The sequence below is a fragment of the Ophidiomyces ophidiicola genome (assembly GCF_022830035.1).
Source record: "Ophidiomyces ophidiicola strain CBS 122913 chromosome Unknown scaffold_21, whole genome shotgun sequence".
Taxonomy (NCBI): domain Eukaryota; kingdom Fungi; phylum Ascomycota; class Eurotiomycetes; order Onygenales; family Onygenaceae; genus Ophidiomyces; species Ophidiomyces ophidiicola.
This window is the reverse complement of record NW_026054661.1, coordinates 254,741-281,398: the sequence shown is the minus strand read 5'-3', so window position 1 is coordinate 281,398 and position 26,658 is coordinate 254,741. Positions and strand designations below refer to the sequence as shown.

Below are 26,658 nucleotides of genomic sequence, written 5' to 3'. Positions count from 1 at the left end.
ATATTAGATATTCATGAGATAATATGCTGATCACGTACCATAGATCACCAACAGTATATCTCGCCACGACATTGAAACGTATATTACCTCATATATATATTCGCTTTTACCGCCCTTAGAAGAGGTGGATTTATCCGAGCTATTAGTAACAGTCGTGAACGCAGCCTAACTTCGTCGTTGCGTTGAAGTAGGAGAACAAGTGGTAAACAGACAGACATTATCCCGCATAGCAAGATTACCAAAAGATGTCGGCACCCTTCTCTCCTGACTATGCCTCTTACAACTGGACCGGTGCTCCTTCGAACTTCTCCTTAACCACTGACAAGGACTTGGGGGGCAATTCAAGTTAGTTCGCACCCTCTGCTTGTCTATCCTTTTTAGGCTATTTCTAAGATTTTGCTTCAAACAGGACTCGAGAATTTAAACAAGTGGTTTCAATCCGGTGACCAAGCCTACATTCTCATTGCCTCTGCAATGGTGATGATTATGATTCCTGGACTTGCGTTTCTGTATTCAGGTCTTGCTCGCCGAAAATCTGCTCTCAGCATGATTTGGGTCTCTATGGGCTCTATGTCTGTAGTTTTTTTTCAGTGGTATTTTTGGGGTTACTCTCTTGCATTTTCACCCACTGCAACCAATGGATTCATTGGCAATTTGCGGAACATCGGTCTTATGAAGACGCTGGCGGATCCCAGTCCTGGTTCTCCCCTTCTTTCTGGCCTGTTATACGCGTTTTACCAGGTGAGATCCCCATATGCATGTAAATATTCTGTTACACGCTCTTCTTAACAATAATTAGATGCAATTCTGCGCCGTCACTGCCGCTATCACCATGGGAGCTGTTGCAGAGCGTGGTCGCCTTATGCCAGCTATGGTATTTGTTTTCTTTTGGGCAACACTTGTTTACTGCCCCATCACTTGTTGGGTTTGGAATCCCAATGGCTGGGCCTACAAGTATGGCGTAATGGACTATGCTGGTGGAGGCCCTGTCGAGATTGTTTCTGGCATGTCGGGTCTTGCTTACTCAATGGTTCTTGGACGTCGTCATGAGCGCATGATGCTCAATTTTCGGCCTCACAACATGTCATTAATTGTATTAGGCACTGTTCTTCTTTGGTTTGGATGGCTTGGGTTCAACGGCGGCTCTGCCTTTGGAGCGAATCTGCGCGCAGTGATTGCCTGTTGGAACTCCAACTTAACAGCAGCCTTTGCTGGGATGACTTGGGTTCTTCTCGACTGGAGGCTTGCTCGAAAATGGACCATGGTTGGCTGGTGCTCCGGTACTATTTCTGGCCTTGTCGCTGCCACTCCAGCATCTGGTTTTCTCCCTCTCTGGGCCAGCGTTATTCTCGGCATTGTTACTGGTATCGTATCAAACTACAGCACAAACAGTAAGTTTTATTCTTACAGCTTCCATTATACCCATGTTAACGTGTGATTTACAGTCAAATTCTGGCTTCAAATCGATGACTCTATGGATATTCTAGCCGAACACGGAATTGCTGGAATTGTTGGCCTCTTATTCAATGCTCTCTTTGGCGACGATGCCATTGTTGGTCTTGATGGAGTGAACGTCGGTGCTACAAATCCAGTGACCAACACACCTGTAGGTGGCTGGATTATCCATAATTACCGCCAACTATACATCCAACTTGCATACATCTGTGCATGCTCTGCATATGCCTTTGCAGTCTCTTCAATTATTGCCTACGCTATCAACTTTATTCCAGGACTCCAGCTCCGTGTTACCGAAGAGGCCGAATTGCTCGGTATGGATGACGACCAGCTTGGAGAGTTTGCATACGATTATGTCGAAGTTCGACGCGACTATCTTGCTTGGACTCCACAGAGAATTGAACCTGGTGACCAGGGGACCCACGTTCCTCGCGCGGAGCTTTACGGCTTTCAGGAGCACAGTGCCATGGCCTCACGCCCAGTCCAAAATGGAAGAATCTCCGCATCTAACAGTGTGGATAATATCCCCAAGGAATGTTCCTCAGATACACAAACACCATCAGGGCCTGCAAGCCGGCAGCCTAGCCCAGAGAGAAGAAGTCGATTGGCACGAGTTCTTCTCCCAAAGCGGGCTCCAACTTCTACAACACTCCCACAAACGGCGCCGTCCAACTCTCCCACAAACATAGAAATTCCACCAAGGATGCCTGCTCCAACCCCCGAACAATTAACGCAAGATCACACTCATCAAGATATTTTGAACGAGAAAACGACATAGAAACGAAGCGTCTTCCCAGTCAATATCACCTTTTTTACTCCGCATCCCCCCATTTTCATGAATTGACTTGTTTATGATACCCTGATAATCTTGATATTTGAAACTCAGCGTCGCCTTTAATCGATGATTAATATATCCTATGGGATTGAATATTTTCATTTTCCTGTTGTTTTTGCACGCCACCTGTATATACATATATAACTCCTGCATGGCATTGGTCCTTAGACATGATTTTAGGAATTGAATTATTTATTTCAATGAAGAAAAGAGAATAAAAAGGAATAAAAGGCCGAGAGGCATGCACCAATAGATATAATAAATCATCTCGATCTATCAGACATTAACACTGTACCCAGCCCCGGATAGCTGAGATGACGAAGGAAAGCCGAACCATCCGCCTCTTCTCCACCGTTGAGTCGCCCAAAACTTCCGAATCTCGTCAACCCAAAAGACAGAACTAGAAATACATAGAAGTGAAATTAGATCTCCCGCACTCAGCGGTTCCGTCTGGAAGACGTCCTGTAATATCGGTAAATAAATGACGCAAGCCTGGCCAAGTAGCGAGCCTATAACTGCGTAATTAAACATTTTGTTGCTGGTAAGCGCGATTTCTCCACGAAGTAATGATTTGCCTTCGCTTCTACACGTTAGCGCGTTGAACATGTCAAAAAGCACGAAACAAGTGAATGTCATAGTAGTGTCGCGTCTAGTCACAATACGAGAGGTGATGCCGGAGACTTCGTCTGTGTGGTCAATCATTTCGTGGATGTAGACGCCGAGGGTACCAAGCATGATGCAGGCAGCGGATGTGAGGACGCGCCGGATAAGGGATTTGGTAAGCACACGGGCGCGCTTAGGACGAGGAGGCCGAATCATAATTGACGGGTCGACGGGCTCTACGCCCAGGGATTGGGCGGGGGGGCCATCCATGAGAATATCTAAATTCAAGTTAGAAAGGATCAAGTGCGAGGGAAGTCTGAAGAAAGGGACTCACTTATCCAGAGAATTTGCATAGCATTAAGAGGGTTCTTAAACCCCAACCCTGTACTGACAAGAACTAAACTCAACGCTGCAACGCTTGTGCTCAACTGAAAAGTGATAAAATTCTGAATATTGTAGAAAATGCCTTTGCCTTGCTCTATGGCTCTAAGAATTGTAGAAAAATCGTCATCGGTTAATATCATATCGGCCGCTTCTTTTGCGACATCGGTTCCTAGTCGACCCATGGAAATTCCAATGTCTGCTTTTTTGAGTGCTGGCGCGTCATTTACCCCATCACCTGTCATGGCAACTACGTCTCCTCGGTACTGGAGCGCCTTCACAATTTTCATCTTGTGGTCGGGGCTCGTCCGAGCAAATATGGAAGTGCTAGGGATGACTTGGGCCAGCTCTTGTGTGGTCATATGGTCGATTTCGTCGCCCCTCAGAACGGACCTTGCAGCCTGTGATGTGCTGATCGGCATACCCAATTTCTTCGCGATGGCGACAGCAGTCGTTTCAGCATCTCCAGTGATCATAATCACTCTAACGCCGCCGCTTAAGAGTCGGCGAATCGACTTGTGTACGTCTTTCCGTGGAGGGTCGTTCATACCGACAATCCCAGAAAATACAAGACTAGTATAACATTCTTCTCCGTGTATTTGGGCATGGTGGTCATGTGTTGGGTCATGGGAAAGTGAACTTTGACTTTTAGCCTTGTTTACACTCTTGACAGGCCCGCTTGCGAATGCAATTACTCTGAGACCCTCTTGGGCCATAGATTCGGCAGCATCTCTCGCGTCTTGTCTTCTCCGTTCATCTAGTATAATTTCACGACCATCTTTCGTTAAATACGTATCACATCGTTTTAGAACTTCTTCGAGTGAGCCCTTGATATACGCAATCTCGCTGCAGCTATTGTTAGTGCCATCATTCAGGGTAGTCTTGCCGACAACAACTCCCATCCATTTTCGCTCTGAACTAAAGGGCGTTTCTGAAACTCGCACATTAAGCTGAAACCTAAGATCATCTTCTCCTAATTTGTCCAGGAGATCGAGTAGCGCAACATCAGTTGGTTGACCAACCCAGCGGCTTTTTACCGCGTCTGACGAATGGTCAGCTGTCGATGATAGAATAGCAGCAGAGGAAGCAGTAGCGGGAGAATTGGCGTGTGCCCGGGATAAGCGACCATTGTTAGCGATATTTCCAACGCGAAGTATGGTTTGCGCAGCTGTGGTAAGACTGGCAGGTACACCATCTTTGAACATTTCAAATGGGGCGATCGCATCATAGTGCCACATTTTCGTAACGGTCATATGATTTAAAGTAAGTGTGCCTGTTTTGTCGCTACAAACCACATTCACGGAGCCCAATGTCTCGACACTGGGTAGCCTTCGTACAATAGCTCCACGGTTCGCCATTCTGAGGACCCCGAGTGCCAGGGTGACTGTGACAATGATGGGAAGCCCTTCTGGGATCGCCGCCACGGCGAGTGAGACGCCGATGGTGAACATTTCAAGGAGTTTCCTGCCCTGAATTAAGCCAATAACAACAATAACGCCGATAACAACGAACGACATATATGATAGTTCCTGGCCGAGCCTATCCATAGAGAGTTGCAAGGGTGTCCTCGGGCTTTCGATTTCCTGAAGAGAGGCTGATATGCTTCCGAATTCCGTGTTAGGGCCAGTAGCGATTACAATACCCTGGCCATGCCCGGACCGTACCAAAGTTCCCATAAATGCTATATTATGTTGCTCATTGAGACGGAGATCCGTTCCAACAGTTCCAGCTGCAGGTGAATCATAAAATGGAGTTCTCGGAGGAGTGAAGCCGGGTGCTGAGGACGTTGACCTTAAAGGAGCTAAAGCGGGAGAAAATTTTAATACCGGTTCGTTTTCGCCGGTAAGGTTGGACTCATCGATGGTCAAATGAGTAGCACGGGTAATGCGTAAGTCCGCAGGAATCCGATCTCCGGTAGAAAATAAGACCAGATCCCCCGGGACTAAGGTATTCGCAATAACAGTCGTAGATCCTTTAGCAGCTTCACAGGTAGCAGAAGAAGAACTGTCCGAAAGTTCTTGCATTTCGTATTGCTCGATGCCACTCCCTGTACCCGGGCTTGTCCGACCGGTGGCGCTGGATGGGATATTACGAACCAAATGGGCATAATGTGGAACAAGTCTATTTAACGCCTCCAGTGATTTTTCTGATCTGTATTCTTGCACAAAGCCCACACTGACGACAATAGTCACGGCGAGAGTTATACTAACTGCGTCATCGAAGTTGTGCATAAAGAACGATATGAGAGCCGATGCGAGAAGCAAGAGGATTAAAGGTTCTTTGAACTGTTTAAGAAACCGAAGCCAGAGCGGCTCCGGTTCTTCATGTGGCAGCTCATTTGGACCATCGCGAAGTAAGCGCGCTTCAGCTGCAGATGGGCTTAAACCGCGTGCTAAATCCGTATTTAGGCGATCGGCGGCTTCCTGGGGGGTCAGTTTGGAGTAAGTTGAGGTAATGGATGAGGACTGAGTAGCGGGTCGCTTCGAGGACGGTGAAAACGGGGAAGGAGTTCGTCGAGGTGGAAGGGAGGCATGATGGACCGGCAATGCTGAAGGATAGAATGCGGACATATCTTAATATATCATGGTCAGGTGTTAGCAGCCTTGGCAACTGGTAGTTTTCATTGCATCGTTCTAAAAAAAATACGTCGCAAATGTAAATAGCAGAACTTGAAGACAACAGAAGCTGCAAGGTTAAGGTTAGCTCTTGGGAGGTTCAGAGGGAAACGGAGACGAGGGTTGGCCTCAAGTGACTCACAATAAGACAAGCAAAATCCTCTAAGAATGGTGGGCACCGTCAAAACGTTTTTAGAATAGCACAGGCAGCTCCTCAGCGCTGTCAATGCAGGAATCAGGATGTGAGGGATGTTGGCCTTTTCGCCGTCGTTGTGCCTGGAATTGGAGGCAAGCTTCGGGTCGCCACTGATTGGCCAAGCGGAATATCTGCTTTTCCGCCCGGACCGGTAAATACCGGTATGTGACTAGTAACATTACCGCCCGCCACATGACATACACGTGACTCATGCAGCGACGGGCTTGGCATTCCAGCCACCGAGATGCTCGTTCTGGGAAACACCAACAACACGCGCCCCTCTCGAGTCGAGCGACTGAGCACGTCCATCTAGCTTCGCGCGTGTGTGAACTGGCGAGTACGTCTGGCGACTATTGATTGATTCCCTTTCGTCGCCCCTTAACCCTCTTTCGCGAATCTTGGCGGCAACCTCTGCGCGTCAATGCTCTCTGTTTTGATCGGCTTTTCCTGACAACTACACGCCCGAATCGAACATTCTGCGAATCAACGGTACCTGAATATCGCAGCCTTGGGGCATCGCGTCTTGCACAATGTTTTATTCCGAGACCCTCCTGTCCAAGACCGGGCCGTTGGCCCGTGTCTGGCTGTCTGCCAATCTCGAGCGCAAACTGTCCAAAGCCCACATCCTCCAGTCCGACATTGAAAGTAGCGTTCATGCGATCGTGGATCAAGGACAGGCGCCTATGGCCCTGCGATTGAGTGGTCAGTTGCTCTTAGGTGTTGTTCGCATCTACAGTCGCAAGACTCGATATCTGCTTGATGATTGTAACGAAGCGCTAATGAAAATTAAAATGGTCCGTGAATACATTCCTAGCTACGTTATGCGTATCTCAACTGACTTCTGCCGTGTAGGCTTTTCGACTAACTAATAATAATGATCTTCCTGCTACTGTCCAATTGCCACCCGGCGGCATCACTTTACCCGATGTTTTGACGGAGTCAGACTTATTTATGAACCTGGATACTTCCATTTTGTTCTCCCAACCGCTACAACTCGACCAGCGCGAAAAGGAGCCCGCATCATCCCTTGGTTGGTCAAGCCAGTTGCTACCCGACAGCAGTTCTCCGGAGAAGTTTCGTCACACTGAGAAGCCACATTTGGAAGATGACACGGGTCTTATTCTTGATTTAGGCGAAGAGGATACCCCTCTTGGTCACGATACCAGTATTGAAGTTGGTAGAAATGCCCCTGCTGCACGTTCTGCCGGGGAAGACCTATTCAGCGAGGAGCCACGGTTATTTGATGATGACTTGGATCTTGATTTGGGAGAGGATTCTGCCCCTTTAGCCAAACTCGACGGGGAATATAGTCGTCTCGCGCAGCAGGAAATTGAACATGCTCTGCAGCAAGATGAGGATCTCGCGATGGCCAATACAGAGGAGCTAGGTGTGCCCATTGCGGACGAATCCACCATAATGCCAGCGCCGGAAAATGAATTCTTGCGAGACTCACAATCACCACTCTCTTCTGCACGCTCGAGCGTTGTTCGTGATATGGATGATTCCTTCATGAATGAAGACGCCCTTTCAGCTCCCCAGCAGCAACGAACCAAGCGAAGAAAGCTGATCAAACCGGATGCGGATACTTTTTTCTCGGCTCACAGAATCAAGGAACAGCAAGATGACCGTTCCAAAATTTTGAGGCCAGAGTCGTTCTTATCATTTCTTCCCCGCGATCCTGTGCTACTTACTTTGATTACTATGCAAGAAAATGGAGAATTTGCGTCAAGCGTCATGGGGGGTACTCGAGCCTACGGCTGGGCGCCAGAATTGAGGGACATTCTCTCAATTGAATCTGTACGTCAAGCTGGTCAGTTAAAGCGAAAGAGAGATAGCGGAATTTCGGATATGGATATCGATGGAAAACAAAGCACCCCTATACTCGAATTAGAGGAGGAGAGCAATCTCCATATTGATGAAGGGATTGGCTTAGGAGCAGATGCTTCTACCATCTTACAGGGTGCTAATGAAATTCATATACCCGGCGAAGCCGAATTGCAAGCTCGTGAAGACCGTGAGGATTGGAGTGATGAGGATGGAATCGGCCCTCGCGATGACTACGACGAGGGTGAAACTACTATCCGACCCGTCGATACTGGCCCTATTTCTCTTGGAACCAAACATGCTGTTCATATCCTCCGTGATCAATTCGGCGGGGCATCATCCGCCGATGCTTCATCGCAGCCGAAAGCCAAGTCAGTCCTCTTCCAGGATCTTTTGCCCGAAGAACATACGAGCAAGAGCGATGCTACAAAAATGTTTTTCGAAGTACTTGTGCTTGCCACTAAGGACGCTGTCAAGGTTGAGCAGAGCAGCGCTGCGATTGGTGGTCGGTTGAGAATTAGAGCCAAGCAGGCTCTCTGGGGATCCTGGGCCGAAACAGAGGCTGGCGGCGAAATTGCCGTCCAGGATACAGAAATTGTATCCTGAGCACCATCTCACCCTGTGGATATATTGCTTGCCTTACTTCATTCTGGCTGTCTGTAAATTGGTCGTGCTTGGTAATTCCTGGTAATATGTATGACCTGCTCTTGGTGTTTTGGCGAGCATTTGACTCTTTTTGTTGGTGTTCTTACTTGGTATTTTGAATTTATTTTGGCATTTATTCCCTATCTGACCGCGGCGCAATGCTTTGAAATCACGCCGTTTAAACCCCTGCTTTTTATCACTGTGTCAACCTGCTTGTACGAGTCGGGATGCCAGGATTGGAAAAATTCTTTGGCTTCGTTTATAGGGGTTTCGAGCTGTATTGCTTTTCTTGCTTGTTGGTATTCTCTGGAACGTGCTAAGTTATGTGAGTATGTACTCTGCATATCAAATGTATAGAATTAACACTATCTTTTAAAAATCCAGCATGGTTGATTCCGTCCGGTGACTAACTGCTCCGCCCTTAGGAGCAAAGGCAACCAATCAGAATAAGGTTCTGGAGGTGCAAACATGACAAAATACAGGTATCTTCTCCGTACTGCTTCGTACTCCGTAGTCAAGTTGTCAACTACTAACTCGCGGTTAGAATCCGAATCTGTCAGTCAACATTTTCCAAAATAAGGAATCTCTAATCTCCGTCTCTCGTCTACCAGCTGACAACCGATGCTATACCGTATCATTAGGCTTCATCAACCAATGCAGAAGCGGAATCTAGAATGACTTACCTCTTTAGCGGCCCTGTATGGGCACATCTGCCTCGAACGCAATGCTCTCTATAATTTTGCTGGCAATATCGTCCCAGTATGGGCCAACTGTGTCAATTACCAGAGTAGTACTGAACTTTGTATCTTTCTCAGTCTTGATCTTCGCAACGTCCATTTCCCCTGGCTCATTAAACAAGTTCTTAACGTCAAACTTGATTAGGTCGGTTGTCTCAGAAGCAGCCTCCCCTTGAATGTGCACAAAGATGCCATGCTCAACTCCAAAGCGATACCATTCCAAGCCCCAGTAGTACTGGGCATCTCCAACCTCAAAGACGATCTTTACAAAGTCATCTTCTCTTCTAAAACATGCACGGTATTTCATCCAGGTGTATTCACTAAATGAGTATGCTTCTTTCCATTTGTCGCACACGTCTCCTGACTTCAAAACGGGCTTAGTCTCTGGTAGATCGGGGAGACGAGGACTCGATGGTTTAGGTTGAGGACTCGGTGGCTTGGGGGTAAGAGAAGCAATGATAGGAGAGGCCCAGAAGAGAAAAACCAATGCAATAATAGATTTATATCCCAACATCTTGCTGAGAAGAGAAAATCAGACGAGAAGACGAGAATATGAAGCTGTGATGATGATCTTGAAATCTGAGGGCTATGAACACGAGTTTTGAGGCGGGGATTCATGTCCCTTTATACCAACAACCTCTGTTCAACAGCACCAAAAATACCTGGAACTTAGACCTTTCACAGACTCCTATTTGATTCTGATCACGCCATCGCCATGCAGCGATTTCGAAAAAACTCACCGAGCTTGGTCTCTGTCGATTTTTGAATCAGGGTTTAAAAAGGAAACAATTTGTCACTCGTGGACAATATATATGTGGCTAGTGCTCCTACAGGTATGGATTATGTGCTCTGACCGCAAGTTTGAGACTATGTGCCCCGAACTGTAAAAGACGGTAACGGGTATCTATATAGGGTTTGGTTTACTAGACTGCGAGTGTCATTATTACGACCACTATTGGTCTAATTACTCTTGCTGCTACTACAGACAATTGGATGTGACCTGAACAGCATATTCAATTTCAGGGCTACCCGACGAATCGTGCTATTATAGGCTTGGTCTGTATATTAACTAAACTCGGTGAATTGCCTTGGATGTCCGGCAGTGGCATCTTATGACATCCACGTGGGCCCACGGCCCTCTGTTCCTCAATTCGGCCATGGGTTTCGGTGAGTAAAGAACTTGTAAGGCATTAGCAGAGCAACTGTCGCCCCATGACACACCCTACCACGTTACAGGGCCGCACTTCAATCCATCCATCGAATAACTATCCTTGTGGACGCCTCAACAGAAAACTTTTCTAAACCTGACAGATCTAGAAAGTATTTAGAAAGAGGGGACAACAAAATCCTACTCTATATCTACCTTAACTCTTCTATCACATGTTAGCTTACAACTAAATTCTGGAGAGCCACTTCACGGGAAACGTGGCATGGTTAGGTGCATTTCCTTAAACATAATCCTCCGTTGTTATAAAGAATCCAATCCTCTGCTGGGAGACCAGTTTTCTTCAGAGCCTTGGACAATATTTGTGTCTCAGGATGGAGTTTTGCCTCATACCCTCAGACCTTCCACTTCGGATGAGTCAGAAATGGGCTAGGCCCAATGTAGCGTAGCGTAATTATAAGCTTTGGAGCTAGACCCTTACGGGTAATTTCTGCCACATCCTCTGGTCAGGTTCTGGCCGAATTACCCGAATGGGTTAGCTCAAAACACTAAATTCGCGCTAAAGAACCTTAACAGCACGCGTCTGAGATGATGAGGTAAACGTCTGAGATGATGAGGTAAGATGGAGTTTACAATTGGTTACAGCAAAGTTCATGTTTTTCCCGCTTCGGTCGGCAATCTTACTTCATATCCTCGAACATTTTTCTGGTGCTAAAATAGAATCCTTAAAAGTTCCACTACCTCCAACGGCATTTTACCAACAGAAAAGCCTTCTTATCTGGGTGGAGAAGCTCTCTACAGAGTATGAGAGCAAGTTTATTGGAGGAGACAATCACGGTGAGGAAAGTAGGGATTATGAACGTATTGCTTGGCTAACTTGGCTTCATTGATTGGCTGGGCTTGTGAGTCTTAGTAACAATGATTAGTCCTGTTCTGAATTTTTATTACTTCTTGTCATGTTTAGATATACCAGTTGCACCCTAGGTTTTGGGAGGATTTCCCCGGGGCTCGAGAGCATGATCCAAAAGGAGAATTTGGTAAAAAGCTGAATAAGGGGCTTTATTATTCAGCTTTGCCCTCCCACCCTCTGGGCATGCTACATGTTGAGACTTAAACAGAATGGAGGGACGGGAGCCCAGGTATCAAGGATAACACATGCTGTAAGTAGCCTGTACGGAGTGGGCTGTACCTAAACCTGGGTAGGGAGAGTGGCTCTCCATAGTCCAAGACTGTCTGAGAGCGGAGAGCCGGAAATAATGAATAATAATAATAATTTTTGAAAGTTTAACTAGTAGTTACCGGGCTGCCAAAAGGTACGTATGAGGCCAAAATATGGAGTGCCTGAAGTACCTGTTAACTTAGTACTAGTTTAGGTAGTTAACTAGTTCAAACCCTAAGCTCATGGCATAAGACCATTGATCGCGTGTGGGAGAATGATTCCAAAATCTCGAGTCCGTCTCACCGGGACGCCCTTGGCTCGCTGACCAAACCTCAACAGAATCTCACACGCCAAGACGGAGCCGCCCGTTAATATCTGCCATTAGTTCTTAACTATTAGTGAAGGCCGGCAGATCGGAATGCTCACAACACGAGAAACTTAGCAGAATTCTGAGCAGCCAGGGGCGTCTCCAAAGACGCGTCCAAGGCTCGTCTTCCCACCGCTCGTTGCTGTCAAAAGTAACGGAATTTCCTCCTTTCTCTTCTCTTTGTTGTTTATGCGGCCTCGAGAGGTGCTGACCTAAGTTCCAGACCCCTCTGCTCTGCTCTCGAACAGTTTAATATGAATTTTTTGTTGTACTTAGGTTCGCGCTGATTATCAGCCAGCCAAAGTCTACTTCTCAGTATGGCGGAGATCTTCACTGAAGGCTAGACGTCCACTCGCAGCTTTTCAGCGAGTATCCTGTCAGTAGTTGTTACTGCTTTATTTGTCACAGCTATACCCCAGGGGGATGGCAAACTCGCTGGACCTACATGCTCAAGACTAGGAAAGAGGCACGATATTATCTCAATTTTGGCCCGTACACTAACTTTTCTCCGTGCCCCCCCCCCCCCCCCCCCCGTTTTGCTACTATGCTTCCTGAGCTGTATTGAACTATGAGCACCTGAATATGAATTTTGAGTCCCCGCCCAAGTATTGCATCATTTGAGAATGCCTCTAACCGCCTCTCATGCAGCTTTGCTTTTCCTTTTCGTTCAATTCAATCTCGCTAGTATCTTTTGGGTAATGTACCTCCTTAAAATGGTCCGCCAAATTGCCGCGTTGATTGGCAATGCCGTTTTTTCGCACTTCTCTTACGCTTGCAATATTCTTCACAGTACAACATGCCAGCTTTCCAACCTAGGATCAGCCGGAACTGGCGGGATGGCGGTCATTATGTATTTAAAGAGAATTGTTTTGGTTGAGAATGATTTCCTACTCAGCCTATGTCTTTGGAGCTTGGTCCGGGGTATTTGCTTTACTTTTTGGTATGCTATGCAGAATCTAGGGCTTGCCAATTACTGCATACGTTAATAGGGATTTATTCTCGTCTAATGGTCTTTATTTCCTTGATTGATGCGGTTTACCTTTCCAGTAAAAAGTGGTCAGTCACAGTTCCGCTTAATTCATTGTAGCACGGTACCTTTGTGGTCATTCGTTCCGGCCTGTAACATATTCACCCATCCAATCCAATCCAACCCTATCTCCGGAAGTCAGTAAATATAGTAAGAGAGCACACACACAGTGGCATGAGCCACTCTAGCAGCGAGACGTGCTTGGGTCTCTTCAAACACGAAGCGGCGTTTGTGCGAGTGGCTAAGCGACATATGCGCTTCGAAGGAAGCCTTTAAGCCCGTGCGTATGACGTCTTCTGCGGCCCGTTTCGCGTCTCTTGGTTAGTTAACTAGTTATGCCCGTGGTCGGCCTGCCATCCGAAGGCTTCGTCAGGCAAAGACACGCTCATAGTAGGGGCGGGTATCGGCAAGCCAGGATGAGGTCTGGACCGCCAGTAGTTGAAGACTTCAGAGAACGTAACCTGCAGGTCAGCGCGTATGGTGGGAGCGTGAGACAATCAGTTACTCGATTCAGCTCCTCCAATCTCCGCGCGAGAACTGGCGCTGCCGCCGTGGCACAGGCCGGCCACGCATCCGCCGGCCCGATTTGCAACGTCCGTAGCTCCCAACGCCCGCTAGGGACACGCTTGGCAGGGATGGCGGCGCAGGACGTCGAGGAACGAGACAGAGCGCTCGCGTCGGAAACCGAGCTGCCAGGGCCGGCTGGCCTCGAGTTTACCCATGATGGGTCGGAGATATCGTGTGTGAACGCGGCGATAGCATCGCGCCAGGATACCCAGGCCTGCACAGCGTCGGGGCTAAGAACGCGCTATCGCAGCTTGCTTGCACTTGGCTATTTGCCGTGGGTCCGTCCCGGGCACAAACGCAGGCCAGCGGGCGGTGCTGGCGCCGGCGAGACCGCGGGCATGACAGAATGAGAGCGAAAACAAGCTCGCGACCCACGGCGCGGTGGGCATCGTGTCGTTCGTTAACTAACTACTTAGTTAAGCTGCGCGCGAGACGAGGGCATGTGTATAAGAGCGCCAGCCGGCACTTTGAGCTGTGTGCTTGAGATCTCAGCCGTGTCGCCCGCCTTCGTTCAGCGCCTTGAGCTCGCCAGCCATGTCGGCATCGCTATCCGTCTCCACCGCCGCGGCCGGGAGCGCCATCAGTGAGAAGAGCAGGCAGTTTGGTGCGATCAGTGCCCCCGAACATGGCAATGCTGGTCCGGAGCTCCAACGGCACAGCAGCACTAGGAGCTCGAAGTCTCTGGAGCGCTCCACGTCCCTAGGAGACGGCTACACCCACCCTCGCGTCGACCAGGACCAGCTGCGGCAGTCGGACGATGAGGTGCCGCAGCAAGACGTCTCTGCGGACTCCCAGACTGACTTTGTGGTGGCCTGGGACCAGACCGGCGACCCTGAGAACCCACGCAATATCCCTTATGCTCGGAAGTGGTTGATTGTGATAATCATGGCGATGGGGTCCGGCTGTGTGTATGAGTTACCCTTTGAATAACGACTATTTGAGATGTGATGTGGACTGACTGGCTGATCATTTTAGAACGTCCGCCTCATCTATTTACACAATGACATACCCGCAATTGACAAAGGAGTTTGGCGTTTCGAAACTCGTTGCTACCGTGGGATTGAGCACGTTTATCGTCGGCCTTGGTGGGTGTCTTATGGCATTGAACTTTCACGAGTGAATCGGCAGACGCCTAATTAGTATCTCTACCTACAGGCACCGGACCCCTATTTCTAGCACCATTATCAGAGGTATGTATGTTGTATCCACCATTGTATTTACATGCACCTGTGCTCAAATGCCTTGCTATACCCCCTTTTCTATTCCCTACGTATGTATGCGGATCTGACGGAGAACAGTTTTTCGGAAGGCGGATAATCTACATCATCTCATTTGCCAGCTTTATTATCTGGCTGATCCCATGCGCAGTTGCCCAAAACATTGAGACCATGCTGATTGCTCGGTTCTTCAATGGCCTGTCGGGCAGCGCATTTTTGAGTGTCGCCGGTGGGACAGTGGGTGATATCTTTGACCGGCATCAGCTTGCCGCGCCGATGATGGTGTATACTGCCAGCCCTTTCATGGGACCTGAGATTGGGCCCTTGTAAGTTAATTCCTGAGTCATGAGCATGTTTAGCACACTAATATTGGAGATGCTAGGATCGGGGGTTTTATTTGCCAGTATACCACTTGGTTAGTCTTGAAATTATCCAGTTAAAATCGCACCGTTATCTGCCATCCACTAACCTATCGCAGGCGTTGGGTATTCTATGTGTTGCTTCTGTGGGCCGGAGCAATTGGGATTGCCATCGTCCTGTTCGTTCCGGAGACATACCATCCTGTTTTGCTCCGGCGCAAGGCCACCAGGCTCAGAAAGGAAACTGGTGATGACAGATGGTTTGCCCCCATCGAGAAGCTCGATCGGTCGTTGGTCCAGACGGTCCTCCGTTCCATATACCGGCCTATGCTCTTGTTGATCTTTGAGCCCATGTGCCTGAACCTCTGTATTTTTTCAGCCATCCTGCTAGGTATCCTATATCTCTTCTTCGGTGCCTTTCAACTAGTGTTCTCAAGTGTCTATGGCTTCAATCTTTGGCAAGTCGGGCTGAGCTTCATGGGATTGCTCGTGGGTATGGCAATCGCAGTTGCGAGCGATCCGCTGTGGAGGAGAAATTACGCACGTCTTGTCCGTAAACGAGAACAGGCAGCGGGGAAGCCCGAGTTTGAGCCGGAATGGCGGTTGCCGCCAGGTATGTGCATCTTGACTCGCATTCCAACTGCTCCTCATGTCAGGCTGATAAGCATCTTGAATAGCGATTGTCGGCGCCCCGTTAGTTACAATCGGGCTGTTCATTTTCGCTTGGACGATTTTCCCACATGTTCACTGGATCGCGCCCATGATTGGGAGCCTGGTATTTGGTGCAGGGTATGTGGAGGGGTTTTTCTCTTGTCCCGATGATCAGCGGGCTTGGATTGATTCCCATTCGATACCAAAGCTCGACGACTGCAGGTGACTGACGAAAGGGCATATTTCTCTAGGACTATTCTCGTATATTCTGGTATCTTCACTTTCCTTGTCGAGTCGTATCCCTTGTACGCCGCCAGCGCTCTGGCCGCCAACAGCTTTCTGCGCTCCAGCTTCGCAGGCTCATTCCCCCTGTTTGGAATCCAAAGTAAGTGCCCTGCTGCTAGTATTTTGACTAGGTAGATGGACTGCCGTGCTAGCCGTCATCCCTGACGCCCTACACGTGGCATATGATCTTCGTCTTCTCAGAGTCGAGAAAGATTCTGTTTCGCTTGATGAAACTGGATACATACATCACTTACCTAGTTTCTGATGTCTGAGCCCATAGCCCTAGGCATTCTCACCTGTAGAGGCTGCCTTATCTGTATTTTGTCTGCTAAAATGGTTACACAACAAGACCATTATGCGGGATATCTCTGCTGACCTTTTTCTTCCCTCCCGCAGTGTATACAAAACTCGGCTACAACTGGGCAACGACTCTTCTGGCGTTTCTGACGCTTGCTATGGCTCCATTCCCGTACGTATAGTTGTAGTTTCCTATACCTCTTGCCTGGTATTTTTTTTTCAAGGCCTTGAAGTCCACTCTTCTATATTATGAGCAATGTTTCAGGGCAATGACCCCCATGTTCTTTTCTTTTCCTGCAAAAAGGAATGTCATGGCTTGCCCATCGTGCGACGATCACGCCTCGCCCGGGGATAGATTTGCACGTGGCTTTTGGTTGCCGCCTCGCTTTCCATATCCTTTGACCCATACTCCGTACTCCGTACTCTGTTTGCTTGGAGTTGAGAGCTGGCGCTCTGGCAGTGCTTGGAAGTCCGTCAAAACCCAAATTTCGCTACCACGCGCCTTTTTGGGCCTCTTTCAAAGCTTTGTTTTTTCTGTTCAAGCACGACTATGCGCTTTTGTGTGACATCTCTCTCGCGAAGCTGTTGGTACCCTGGAATTTAAATCCTTCCCGGTTTGTCACCTGTGTGTGGCAGAGGGATAAAAAACGGGATGCACATCAACCCCCAATCTGCCCCAAGGACCCTCAAGCGCTGTTGCACGTCGTCATAGCATTTCTATATTTCATCGCGTTTTGGACTGTTTAGCTATCAGGGCCAAGAAGGTTGGCGTCAGGAGGCTGACCGGTTCCATTCCGCTTTTAGGTATATCTTCTTCCGGTACGGCAAGGACATCAGGAAGACGAGCCGATTCGCAACTGCCACTGCTGAGTAACGAAAGGGGTTGGATTCCTGCGCGCGGCAGACCCGACCACGAGACGTTCGTATTGCTGCTCGTGGCTTTTTAGTCTCCGAACCTTGTCTAGCGACGACCATGGCCTGGGGAGAACTTGCTCTTCAGTCGCTGGCCGACAAGTCTCTGTACACGTGAGGCCAACCGCCCGCGAGCACCATGGCACGAACGGGACGGAGGGCGCGCGGCGTATGTGAATGGTTGATAGCGATCAGGGTCGTCATCTGGCCGGTGGCTTTTCCTTTTCTTGCGCTGGGAGAACTAGCTACCCTCCAGGCCGTGGGGGCATCGGCACATCGCTGGTGACTCTTTGCCGAAAGGCGCCTCGTTTTCTTGTGTTTATATTTATTTTTCCCCGTAGCTAGGGCCTTGGGCGTCTCTGTACATACCCTACGGAGGGCTGGCGGCGTTCTGCAGTTAAAAATAGCTATGCATCTCGATTCTCCCCCCCATATGCGTATCAACTGGCGGTCTCCTGTGTATGGACGCCCAGGAGCTCTATTCGTTAGTTAGTTAGCTATGTATCTCAGCCAGTGCAGCGCCGATCGCCGTGGTCTGTGCCCGCAACCGGCCCCCAGCGCCGCATCGTGTCGTGTGCAGACTTCATAGGCACGGAGTACAGCATGGTCCCGCAGCCATGCACTCTGCGGCGTAGTTATGCAGCGGCGAGTCACTGGCAGGTACCGTCGTACGCCTGGCATTCGAGTTCGCACAGGCGCGTTCAATTGCCGTCGCAGGCTGCGAGAAGGGAGCAGCCGCCGCAGAAGGCCTGCTGATTGTCTCCCTGGCGACCGTCTGGCGATGACGCCGCACCGCCGTCGACGCTGTCGCGTGCTTGACTTCCCCCGCCAGCGCATGGCCCCCGTCGATAGCCGGCCAGGCGGGCGGCGGGGGCATCCCAGGCACGCGCGGGGGCTACCTGGGGCGGCGCGGGCAACGTCCGGCAACGTCTCTTCATGTGAGAAACACTTATCTCGAACTCGCCGCCGCCATCATCGCCGTCTCCCCGCTGCCTCCTCGCCTGCGTCTGCTGCCTGGCCTCGCGTGTGCTCTGCCCGGGCGCTGCTCTTCTCCCGCGCCCGCCCTCACCGCCCGCCGCTGGGATCGCTGCCGCTGCCTCTCGGCTACTCCGCGCGCGCGAGCGCTGCATCTCCACTCCTGCCAGAGAAACTTTGCCTCCAAACCTCTCGCATTCGAATCCCATCCAGCCTCTCCGCTCCTGCATCGCTGCTCAATAGCCGTAGGCTGTCGTCCGCGCCTCAGCCCTTCTCGCCGCGACGATCGCTCTGCGCTCTCCAATCCCGCCGCTGGCCCGTCGCACAACGCATCCATGGCCCTCTTAGCGTGACCCGACTGCTATACACATAACCGCTCTCGACGCGGGCCGTTCTCCCTCGAGACACACGGCCTGTCCACACCGTTGGCCAGATCGCCCATTCGTTACCAAGCCACCAACTGCTGCAGCTTTGTCTCCCGCTCTTTTCGCACCCCCTTCGCCGTGCTGCCCGCCCCCATCACCCCGCCGCCCATCCTCTCCCTCCCGCCGCTCCCAAATTCCTTCTTGCCAAAAAAGCAACAATTCGCCTATCGTCCGCCCTCTCGTCGGCGATATCAAGCGCCGGGGCCTGGTTCTCACGGAGCTTGCGCCTCGTCTGCCGAGTAACCGATCTCATCAGCTAGACTGGCTCACCCTGGGTCGCACTGCAGGCGCCTCTTGCTTTTGAAATCCCCTTGCACTCTCACGGCTCCTGTGATCCCGGCCAGCCAACTGATTTTACATGGCCTCAATTCCTGGCCTGCTGTATAACCCGTCCCGCCAATAGCAGGTCGAAAAAAAAGGCAAGAAAAACAAATCCTGGGGGGCTATCGCTTACTCGAGAGCGTTCTACAGCGTAGCTCGTGTGGACGGGCAATAAGAGCAAAAAACCGCCAAGCTGGACTCGTTCTTTCGGTTCCATCTTCTTGGTTCGCTCTTACCCCCAGACCTCTTTGGCAAGACTAGAGCTATTGCAGTCTGCAGAACGGTTACATGCAGGACGGGAAAGGTTTTTTACGATTTCGAACGTGGGCATCGATCGGCAATAGCACAGAAGGATTCTCCCCGGACCGTATTAAGGTCAATCCCGTTTAGCCACACACCCGCAGCTAGAATCGCTTGTTACATACACGCTTTAGTGACTTTGTGAGCCTAAAGAAAGCACGGGAGGGAGCCAACGAACCTCCCTTACCATAGCGTTTCCGGTACAGTGGTACTTGCCCGAGGACTATATATAATATGACGGCCAAGGCCAGCATCAGCCCATCGTCCCCTATCCCGCCCGCCACTTCAAGCAGATCCAGCAATATAGCTGCAGACCTGTCCATGGCCGAGTCTCAGATCACTCAGCCCGCCACCAGCAACAAGAGCAATAACAACAGTAGCACCAACAAACTCCAGAACGGCCAGGTAAAATCAATGTCGGCTTCTAACGCAAAGGATCCCCACCGCCCACGGAGGAAAAAGGCAAAGAGGGCTTGTTTTGCCTGTCAGCGTGCTCACTTGACATGTGGTATGTGCAACCCGTGCCATCTTTACTCTATTTTGTAGCTTGGTTTTTTTTTACCGTGGCTCCTTTTTCATGTCAATTGTTTATCATGATTTCCATGGTGCTGTGGTCCAGCTACCTTTACCTATTTGTTCTTGCCACGAGACTAGGAGTCCCTGCTAAGCGCAATACTAGGTGATGAGCGGCCATGCACACGCTGTATCAAGCGTGGTATTCAGAATGCATGCCACGATGGAGTTCGTAAAAAGGCAAAGTACCTCCACGATGCACCAAATGAAGCCTTGATGCCTCATTTGCAAGGAAACATGTATAACCAGGCCAACTCGGCTCGTAGCACTATGCCCCTGGCCACCAGAAGCTCGAATCCAAAGACGAATTTTTATCCACAGCAACACGCAAACTTCAACCCTTTCTATGCAAGCAAGCCCGAGGGAACCGTGAGCCAGCAACCACCCGATACATTTTCCTCGCAGTCCCCTACTTCTCCAACTTTTAATATCTCCGCGAATTCTGCTTCGACGGTAAACGCCGCCTTACCTGCAGCCCTTCCAGCTACAACTGTAAATACGCCCGGCCAAACACAGACCGGATACGGTGGAGCGTTTTTTGACCCCAGTGATCCTGCGTTGTTCAATTTCGACCTCGCCAGTATGAATTTTGGCAATCACTATGGTGCTTTAGAATTTGGGATGCTCGGCCATTTGGCGACTGCTGCCGGCGAAACCCCTCCCAGCGACAACGCAACCAGGCATGGTTCCACAGGTAGAAGTGGTTCTGGCACATTTACAACGACATCGACGTTTGGAGAGAGCCCCACGGCACAATCATCTTATCTATTTAGCGATCCTACAATTGGAGGTGACTGGTCCTCATCCATGAATACAAGGAATTTGTATGGCCAAAACATCAACAATCCATCCGATACTCCACATGCTTTTGCTATCGAAAGCGCCCCTACAAATTTTGCAAGCCCCACGTCTGTGGAGAGTCCTTTGATGACAACAAACGTGCCCTTTGATGATGGCGCATCGTCAACGTACCCGAGCCGGACAAGTGCCGGGCCAATAGCTCCACAGCGACAGCCTGTTGTTTCAACCCCGCAGCTAAGACATCTACATATTTCAAAACGACGACAGCGAAACCCTTGCTCGATTTATGAAAGCGTTAAAGAACCCTATCCTTATACGACCGGCTTCCACTCACTCACTGCCTTTATCCAACGACGCTTCTCACCCCAAAATACGCTGCGCATCGCAAAGGCATTGGCGTCCATCCGTCCGTCATTCATTGCCACAACGAAAACACTCAATCGAGACGACTTAATATTTATGGAAAAGTGCTTCCAACGTACTCTCTGGGAGTATGAGGATTTTATCAACGCATGCGGCACGCCTACTATCGTCTGTCGTCGAACAGGCGAGATTGCGGCTGTAGGGAAAGAATTCAGCATTCTCACTGGCTGGCGAAAAGAGGTTCTTCTTGGCAGAGAGCCAAACCTTAACATCAATACGGGCGTGGCATCGGGCTCGAATTCTCGAGGCAGCTTTACTCCTCGTAGCACTGGCATGGATACCAACCCGATGGGTCGGGGACAGCCGGTTTTTCTGGCAGAAATACTCGATGACGAAAGTGTCGTCGAATTTTACGAGGATTTCGCAAAGCTGGCATTTGGCGATTCACGGGGCAGCGTTATGACTACGTGCAAATTGCTCAAGTACAAGACCAAAGCCGAAGCTGACATGCTTTCCGGAACGTCAGGCAGCAGTGCCATTGGCGGTGAAGGCGAAAGCGCGCTTGGCAGCAGCGGCTCCAAGGCTGAGAGTGGCACTGCCCAGGCGCCCCAGCGCCCCCGCAGGTGGAGCAAAGGCGGGATAGCAGGCGAAGCTGGCATGAACCAATTGGGATTTAAGGATGGCAAGGTGCAGTGCAGTTACTGTTGGACGGTGAAGAGAGATGTTTTCGATATACCCATGTTGATTGTTATGAACGTAAGCTTTTCCCGCCCTGCTGCTATCCCTGAATGCTAACAGCTATTTCTAGTTTTTACCATGTATTTAGAGCGAACTTCAGATGGCTACCTATACGGGAGATCCGTGGGCCTTGTGGAGTTTTGGAGTTCTTGCCTACTGGATTTCGGAAAGGTCCTTTGTGTACGGCATTTTTGTGGGGTCGTTAAAAGGGGGAGTAATTGGAAATCCCATAAAATTTCTCACGGTAGGGGGAAAAATTTTTGAGGTGAAGATGTGTATATACGCGTTGCGAGCCGATTTTGGTTGGTTTTTTTTCCTCCGTTTTCGTACACTCCTTTTTCTTCTACGCCAGATATTGTGTTCTCAGATGTCGCTTTTTTCGACAATGGTTCGTTTTCTCGTCACGAATCTTTGCAAATATCCACTGATACACCATTTGCCTTGTTTCTATACCCTGTAAGAGAATTTGATCTGGACTTGTACTTCATATGTACCGACTGCACCTACGATACTCACGCTAGATAGTTTTGAATCTAGTTAGTTTACTTTCAATTTCCCGGGATCGCCATGCTACGTGCATATGATCCCTGATACCTTGTTGAACAATAGGCATGCTGGAGTGGATCCTTTGCGAATGGATTAGATTGGACAGGACGTACAGGGAAATTTCAAGTCGAACGGGCAAGAGAAGTAAGTAGGGAGAACGGAGAAGGACCGTCTATATTTCTGGTGATTTTATAGCTTTTCCATGAAATAGTAATACAGGATGAGCGCACAATACAGGAGCCTGCTGTTTGCACGTTGCGACCCTTAAACCTCTAACTTTACGCCATGTGCGATTTGATCCAATCAGAGAGTCTGGCAATGTCGGTGTACAAGTCCGGATGTTCTCCCAAACCGCTTCTGATCAAGAAACCATATACTATACCAGTCGAAGGATCGAATAAAGGGCTTCCTCTATCACCGTCACTAGCGTATTTACCACTCGCTCCAGAAGCGCACAAATCATCGGAATAGACTATCCTCTTGCCCATCCATTTATTTCCACAGTCTTGATGGGCAAGTGTGGAGGCTTGCAAAGTCCGCAGAGTGCTCGAGGGTGAACCGCCAGGAGTAGTTTCTCCCCTATCTAAAGCATTAGCACCATCGTTTTCTAGGATCGGGAGGGGAGCATACCAGCCTGAAACCATGAGTCTGGTACCTGGAGCAGGATCAGCATCTTGAGCTGGCAATTTGCCATAGACTATGCCTTTTCCTTCAATAGCAGTCTTCAGGCGGAGCACAGCAATGTTGCCTTCCAGGCCGGGGGGCTCCGGGTGAAGAACTTGCGATTCAATCTCAAGTATAGTTCCACCAGAGTTCCATTTCTATAGAGAATCAATTTGATGTTGTAACTTCAGGTTTCGCGCAGACTTACAAGCGACCCTGTGCGCAGGGTGTAGTTGGAGAGAGGCGTTAGAAAGCAATTCCTTGGTGAAATCGCAGTTTTTGGGCCTATCAACACAGCCTGGCATCCCTTTTGGCCATTATTAGAGCTGCTGAGAACGATTTTGGCATGTTCCGCAGGTGCTGGCGATCCGCCGACGATTCGCGGGACTTTCTCTGTTGGTACAGCGGCCACCAGAGAGGCAGCGGAAATAAGGACGGCTGCAATTGAGAGTAGAGAAGGCATTTTCAGGTTATTTCAAGATTTGATGAGATGTCGGGCAAATACCAGCTGTAGACGGAGGAACTGCTAGGCTTTATATGCCTTCCAATCCCTTCATCATCCCACATGTTTGGGGCCTTCTGATGCCTGTTGTATGAACGCGGGAGGAATGAAAATAGTTCGGAGAGTATTCCTAGTGGGCACACAGTGCCTTGTTGGCGAAGATCCTGCAGTCGAATGTTCTTTTGATAAATGGCGCCGTTCTCCAGTTAAGATCGGCCGCCAGTGTAGGGTTACAGCGGGTGCTAGTTAACTAGCACCAACACCGCGCCCTTAGATCGGCCCTGCGCCGGTTTGTTCACCCCTTACGGAGTAGAAGTTAGCTAGCTAACCAACTAACTAGTACTCTGCACTCCGTAACTACCTAAGGAGCGGGTGGGCTAGACGTCGAAACGCCGAGCTTCTCGAAGGAACCGGATCCCAGCCATTTCAGCCGCCGCCAGCGTTAACTAGTCTGCCAAATATTAGGTATTTATACTGTTAGCGCTCCCACACTTATCACAACATGCATCTTTGAAGTCATTCTTTCGTCCTCTTGATCGACAATCAAAGGATTTTCTAAATACCTAGTTAAGTGGTGGAAAGACCCAGCCCCTGCAGTTATGGGCTCCCCGTGTGAAATATCCAACATTTGTAAGCCAACGCTACAGCTTTTGCACTTGTGCCCATAAAGTCGCCTAAGGAGCGAGGTCAAAGAGCAACAGCTCTGCTTAGCATTAGTTGTTGATTATATTATCGCGGAGTACGGAGCATAGGCCTCGGACTCTGTTAGTACTCTCCACCCGTTTGCTCCTCCTAATTACCGACTAAGTTTCGGGAGCCATTCCTTCAGCACTTTGGTCGCTCCTTCACCCCAGAGGTTTCTTCACTCTATGTGAGGCTGATGTTTGCGTACTGGTAGATTAGCGTCTGCGCAAATTGGCCGCATCATCCTTTCTGTACACCCTGGGGCAGACTGAGCATCTTTGTTTCTAATCACACAGGGAGTACTCCGTGCCCTTATACAATTCCTTTTATTGCTTTAAGCTGCCTTGAGCCTGGATAGGTTGTTTCTACCCAACTGACCGCCGTCTCGTTTCCACTGTATGCCCACCTCCCTCGGAACGCTAGCTGGCTCGAATGACCGACCGTCATATATCCGGAGTATAACTGGTTGCAGGCGCAATCCTTTTCATCACTGTGTTGGTCATCTGGTATGATGTAGGAATGTTGTTTGGAACGGCCCATTTCCGTACCACTGGATGCACCCTCTTCTGCAGCTCAGAACTTCTAGACCTTGAGTTCTCTTACTTCCACCAAGAACCGGGCTTACTTGAGCGTCTGGTTAAGCACAGGCTGATATAGGTTCGGCCCAGACAGACTCCGTAGGGGGTTTTGGAAATTAAAACTGGTGCGCTTTACATATCATCGACATCCAAGTTTTGGATATCACCACTCCGAAACGTTAAAACTCCTCTTTAGTTTGTTCTTAGTAGTGTGAATCTTAAGCGGCCTGCTTTTGGCCACTTGAAAGCAGGAGTTGGCTGGAGAATATAGTGGACCATCCGCTTTATAAGCCCTTATCGTAAACAACAGAATAGCAAGCGAAGTCGGCCCGATGAAAGCCTGGTATTATCGTATGACCATAGATTCAGAAGAACAATTGCTCCAGTGTCTCTGGATATGAGAGCTCATGGACAGTTCCTTTCAGAGTAGGAATATGTGAGCCAGCACGTATGTAAAGTCAAACAAAAAAGGCGCTGGGCCGGGATGTCAAGATGTTACCCAAGTGGAAATGGGCACCCGCTTTGTCTTTGCGGGCTGTACATTCTAGCAGCAAATTCCAAAAGATAATTCTTGCTGGCGAGAATATTAACACGAAAAAGCTGCCATCCAGATGCCTCGTGGTGTCGAGTGTTGTTCCAAACTTGCCGCGGTGACTTTGAAGAGCCATTACCCCGCCATCGGCAACCACTCCACCCCGTTCCCCGACGAACGCCGACTGAACGCCCAAAGGCCTCGAGGTCGTTCCTTGACATAAAAAGCTGGCTTTGGAAGGCCGAACTTCTACTTCTTCGACCCAGAGGCGTGCATTAATCAGACTTGAAGCAGTTTACCGATTACCAACCTGTCTAAATACATCAAGGTATGTGTGTCCATGCTTATGCTCTCTGCCCAGAAAAACATACTCAACTAATCTCTGCACTTTCAAGTAGGGAAGAAATATAAGTCAAGATGTGCATGCAAGCTACCTGTAGCACCTGCGGTATGTTAGATTCGTCTTCAGCCTGCGATAGCAGCCCGCGACACAAAACTCTTGGAGAAGGCACTCGCGCGGATAAACTGCCGATGGGCTGATTGTCTTTTAGAAAAGAAAACCTGGCGAGGTTGTGGCCAGCACATTAACTCCGTCATGGATAATATCCCTAAAGATCAATGGTGCACGTGTACCCCGAAGACAAAGGTCGGCGAGACGGAATTCCCGCCAAAGGTGGGCGACGGCAACGCTCAAAGCCAACAGTCATAAATTCCATTTTACTGACGTTTCGGGCTAAAAGGCCGGGAACATGTGTGTAGTCTCTTGAAATGGAATAAAGAAGAATGTGTTCGATAAACATGGAAATGAGTGATTACTCGGCTTTCTTCTTTTTCATAGATATCGGAGATAGGGCCCAGACTTGCCTCATAACCTCAGACCTTTCCAACGCACTTGATACACAACCCCATGAATATTTGTTCAAAGTCTTTGAAATTACATTCATTTGAAAGCTCTTCCTCTCTTTGGTCTCTTTCTCCATTTTAGAGCAAAATCATTGTGTGGTGGGACAGCAATCACAGCTCAAAAATTGAGCTGCCATTTTACAGTAAGGCTGGATTCTTACAACTATTGAAACAGCTTTACTAATAAAATATATGAGAAATAGATTGCAGTTGATTGTACAAGATAAATTCAAGCAAAATCAAGTTTCTACATATCTACATTTTGTGTGGAGTTCCTAGGGCATGCTAAAAAAAATGCAAATTTGGCACATTTCACAATACTTTTGCAACCAACGCCGCGCTACGAGGCAGAGGCTTGACTTGAAAAGCTTTTCATTGGTCGCGACGAGAAAAGCAAGTTTTGGTTGAGAGGTGATTGTGCTAGGCCGGATTAGGGAAGAAACTTGGCAATTGCCAA

The 26,658-nt window shown here is 49.2% G+C and overlaps 7 protein-coding genes across 7 annotated transcripts; 4 read left to right on the top strand and 3 right to left on the bottom strand.

The window, feature by feature from the left end:
- Nucleotides 1–245: 245 nt before the first annotated feature.
- Nucleotides 246–2,233, top strand: MEP1_2 (low affinity high capacity ammonium permease; the record flags this gene model as incomplete). The annotated part of the gene is made up of 4 exons (XM_049253884.1): nt 246–345; nt 410–741; nt 800–1,391; nt 1,446–2,233. 4 exons carry the CDS (start codon nt 246–248, stop codon nt 2,231–2,233), a joined length of 1,812 nt encoding a protein of 603 aa, XP_049107196.1.
- A 333-nt stretch (nt 2,234–2,566) lies between these two features.
- Nucleotides 2,567–5,844, bottom strand: PMR1 (High affinity Ca2+/Mn2+ P-type ATPase-like protein; the record flags this gene model as incomplete). Its single annotated transcript, XM_049253883.1, has 2 exons — nt 2,567–3,171; nt 3,228–5,844. 2 exons carry the CDS (start codon nt 5,842–5,844, stop codon nt 2,567–2,569), a joined length of 3,222 nt encoding a protein of 1,073 aa, XP_049107195.1.
- Nucleotides 5,845–6,615: 771 nt separating this feature from the next.
- Nucleotides 6,616–8,515, top strand: MCD1 (sister chromatid cohesion protein 1; the record flags this gene model as incomplete). Its single annotated transcript, XM_049253882.1, has 2 exons — nt 6,616–6,879; nt 6,938–8,515. 2 exons carry the CDS (start codon nt 6,616–6,618, stop codon nt 8,513–8,515), a joined length of 1,842 nt encoding a protein of 613 aa, XP_049107194.1.
- A 726-nt stretch (nt 8,516–9,241) lies between these two features.
- LOZ57_004841 (uncharacterized protein) lies at nt 9,242–9,805 on the bottom strand (the record flags this gene model as incomplete). Its single annotated transcript, XM_049253881.1, has 1 exon — nt 9,242–9,805. The coding sequence occupies one exon, from the start codon at nt 9,803–9,805 to the stop codon at nt 9,242–9,244; it is 564 nt and encodes a 187-aa protein (XP_049107193.1).
- A 4,305-nt stretch (nt 9,806–14,110) lies between these two features.
- LOZ57_004840 (uncharacterized protein) lies at nt 14,111–16,353 on the top strand (the record flags this gene model as incomplete). The annotated part of the gene is made up of 9 exons (XM_049253880.1): nt 14,111–14,484; nt 14,552–14,661; nt 14,732–14,770; nt 14,945–15,119; nt 15,176–15,208; nt 15,272–15,765; nt 15,830–15,941; nt 16,055–16,188; nt 16,241–16,353. 9 exons carry the CDS (start codon nt 14,111–14,113, stop codon nt 16,351–16,353), a joined length of 1,584 nt encoding a protein of 527 aa, XP_049107192.1.
- A 3,468-nt stretch (nt 16,354–19,821) lies between these two features.
- On the top strand, nt 19,822–21,850 carry ERT1 (Transcriptional regulator of nonfermentable carbon utilization; the record flags this gene model as incomplete). The annotated part of the gene is made up of 2 exons (XM_049253879.1): nt 19,822–19,826; nt 19,987–21,850. The coding sequence occupies 2 exons, from the start codon at nt 19,822–19,824 to the stop codon at nt 21,848–21,850; spliced, it is 1,869 nt and encodes a 622-aa protein (XP_049107191.1).
- Nucleotides 21,851–22,617: 767 nt separating this feature from the next.
- LOZ57_004838 (uncharacterized protein) lies at nt 22,618–23,465 on the bottom strand (the record flags this gene model as incomplete). Its single annotated transcript, XM_049253878.1, has 3 exons — nt 22,618–22,918; nt 22,970–23,160; nt 23,211–23,465. The coding sequence occupies 3 exons, from the start codon at nt 23,463–23,465 to the stop codon at nt 22,618–22,620; spliced, it is 747 nt and encodes a 248-aa protein (XP_049107190.1).
- Between the last annotated feature and the right edge of the window lie 3,193 nt (nt 23,466–26,658).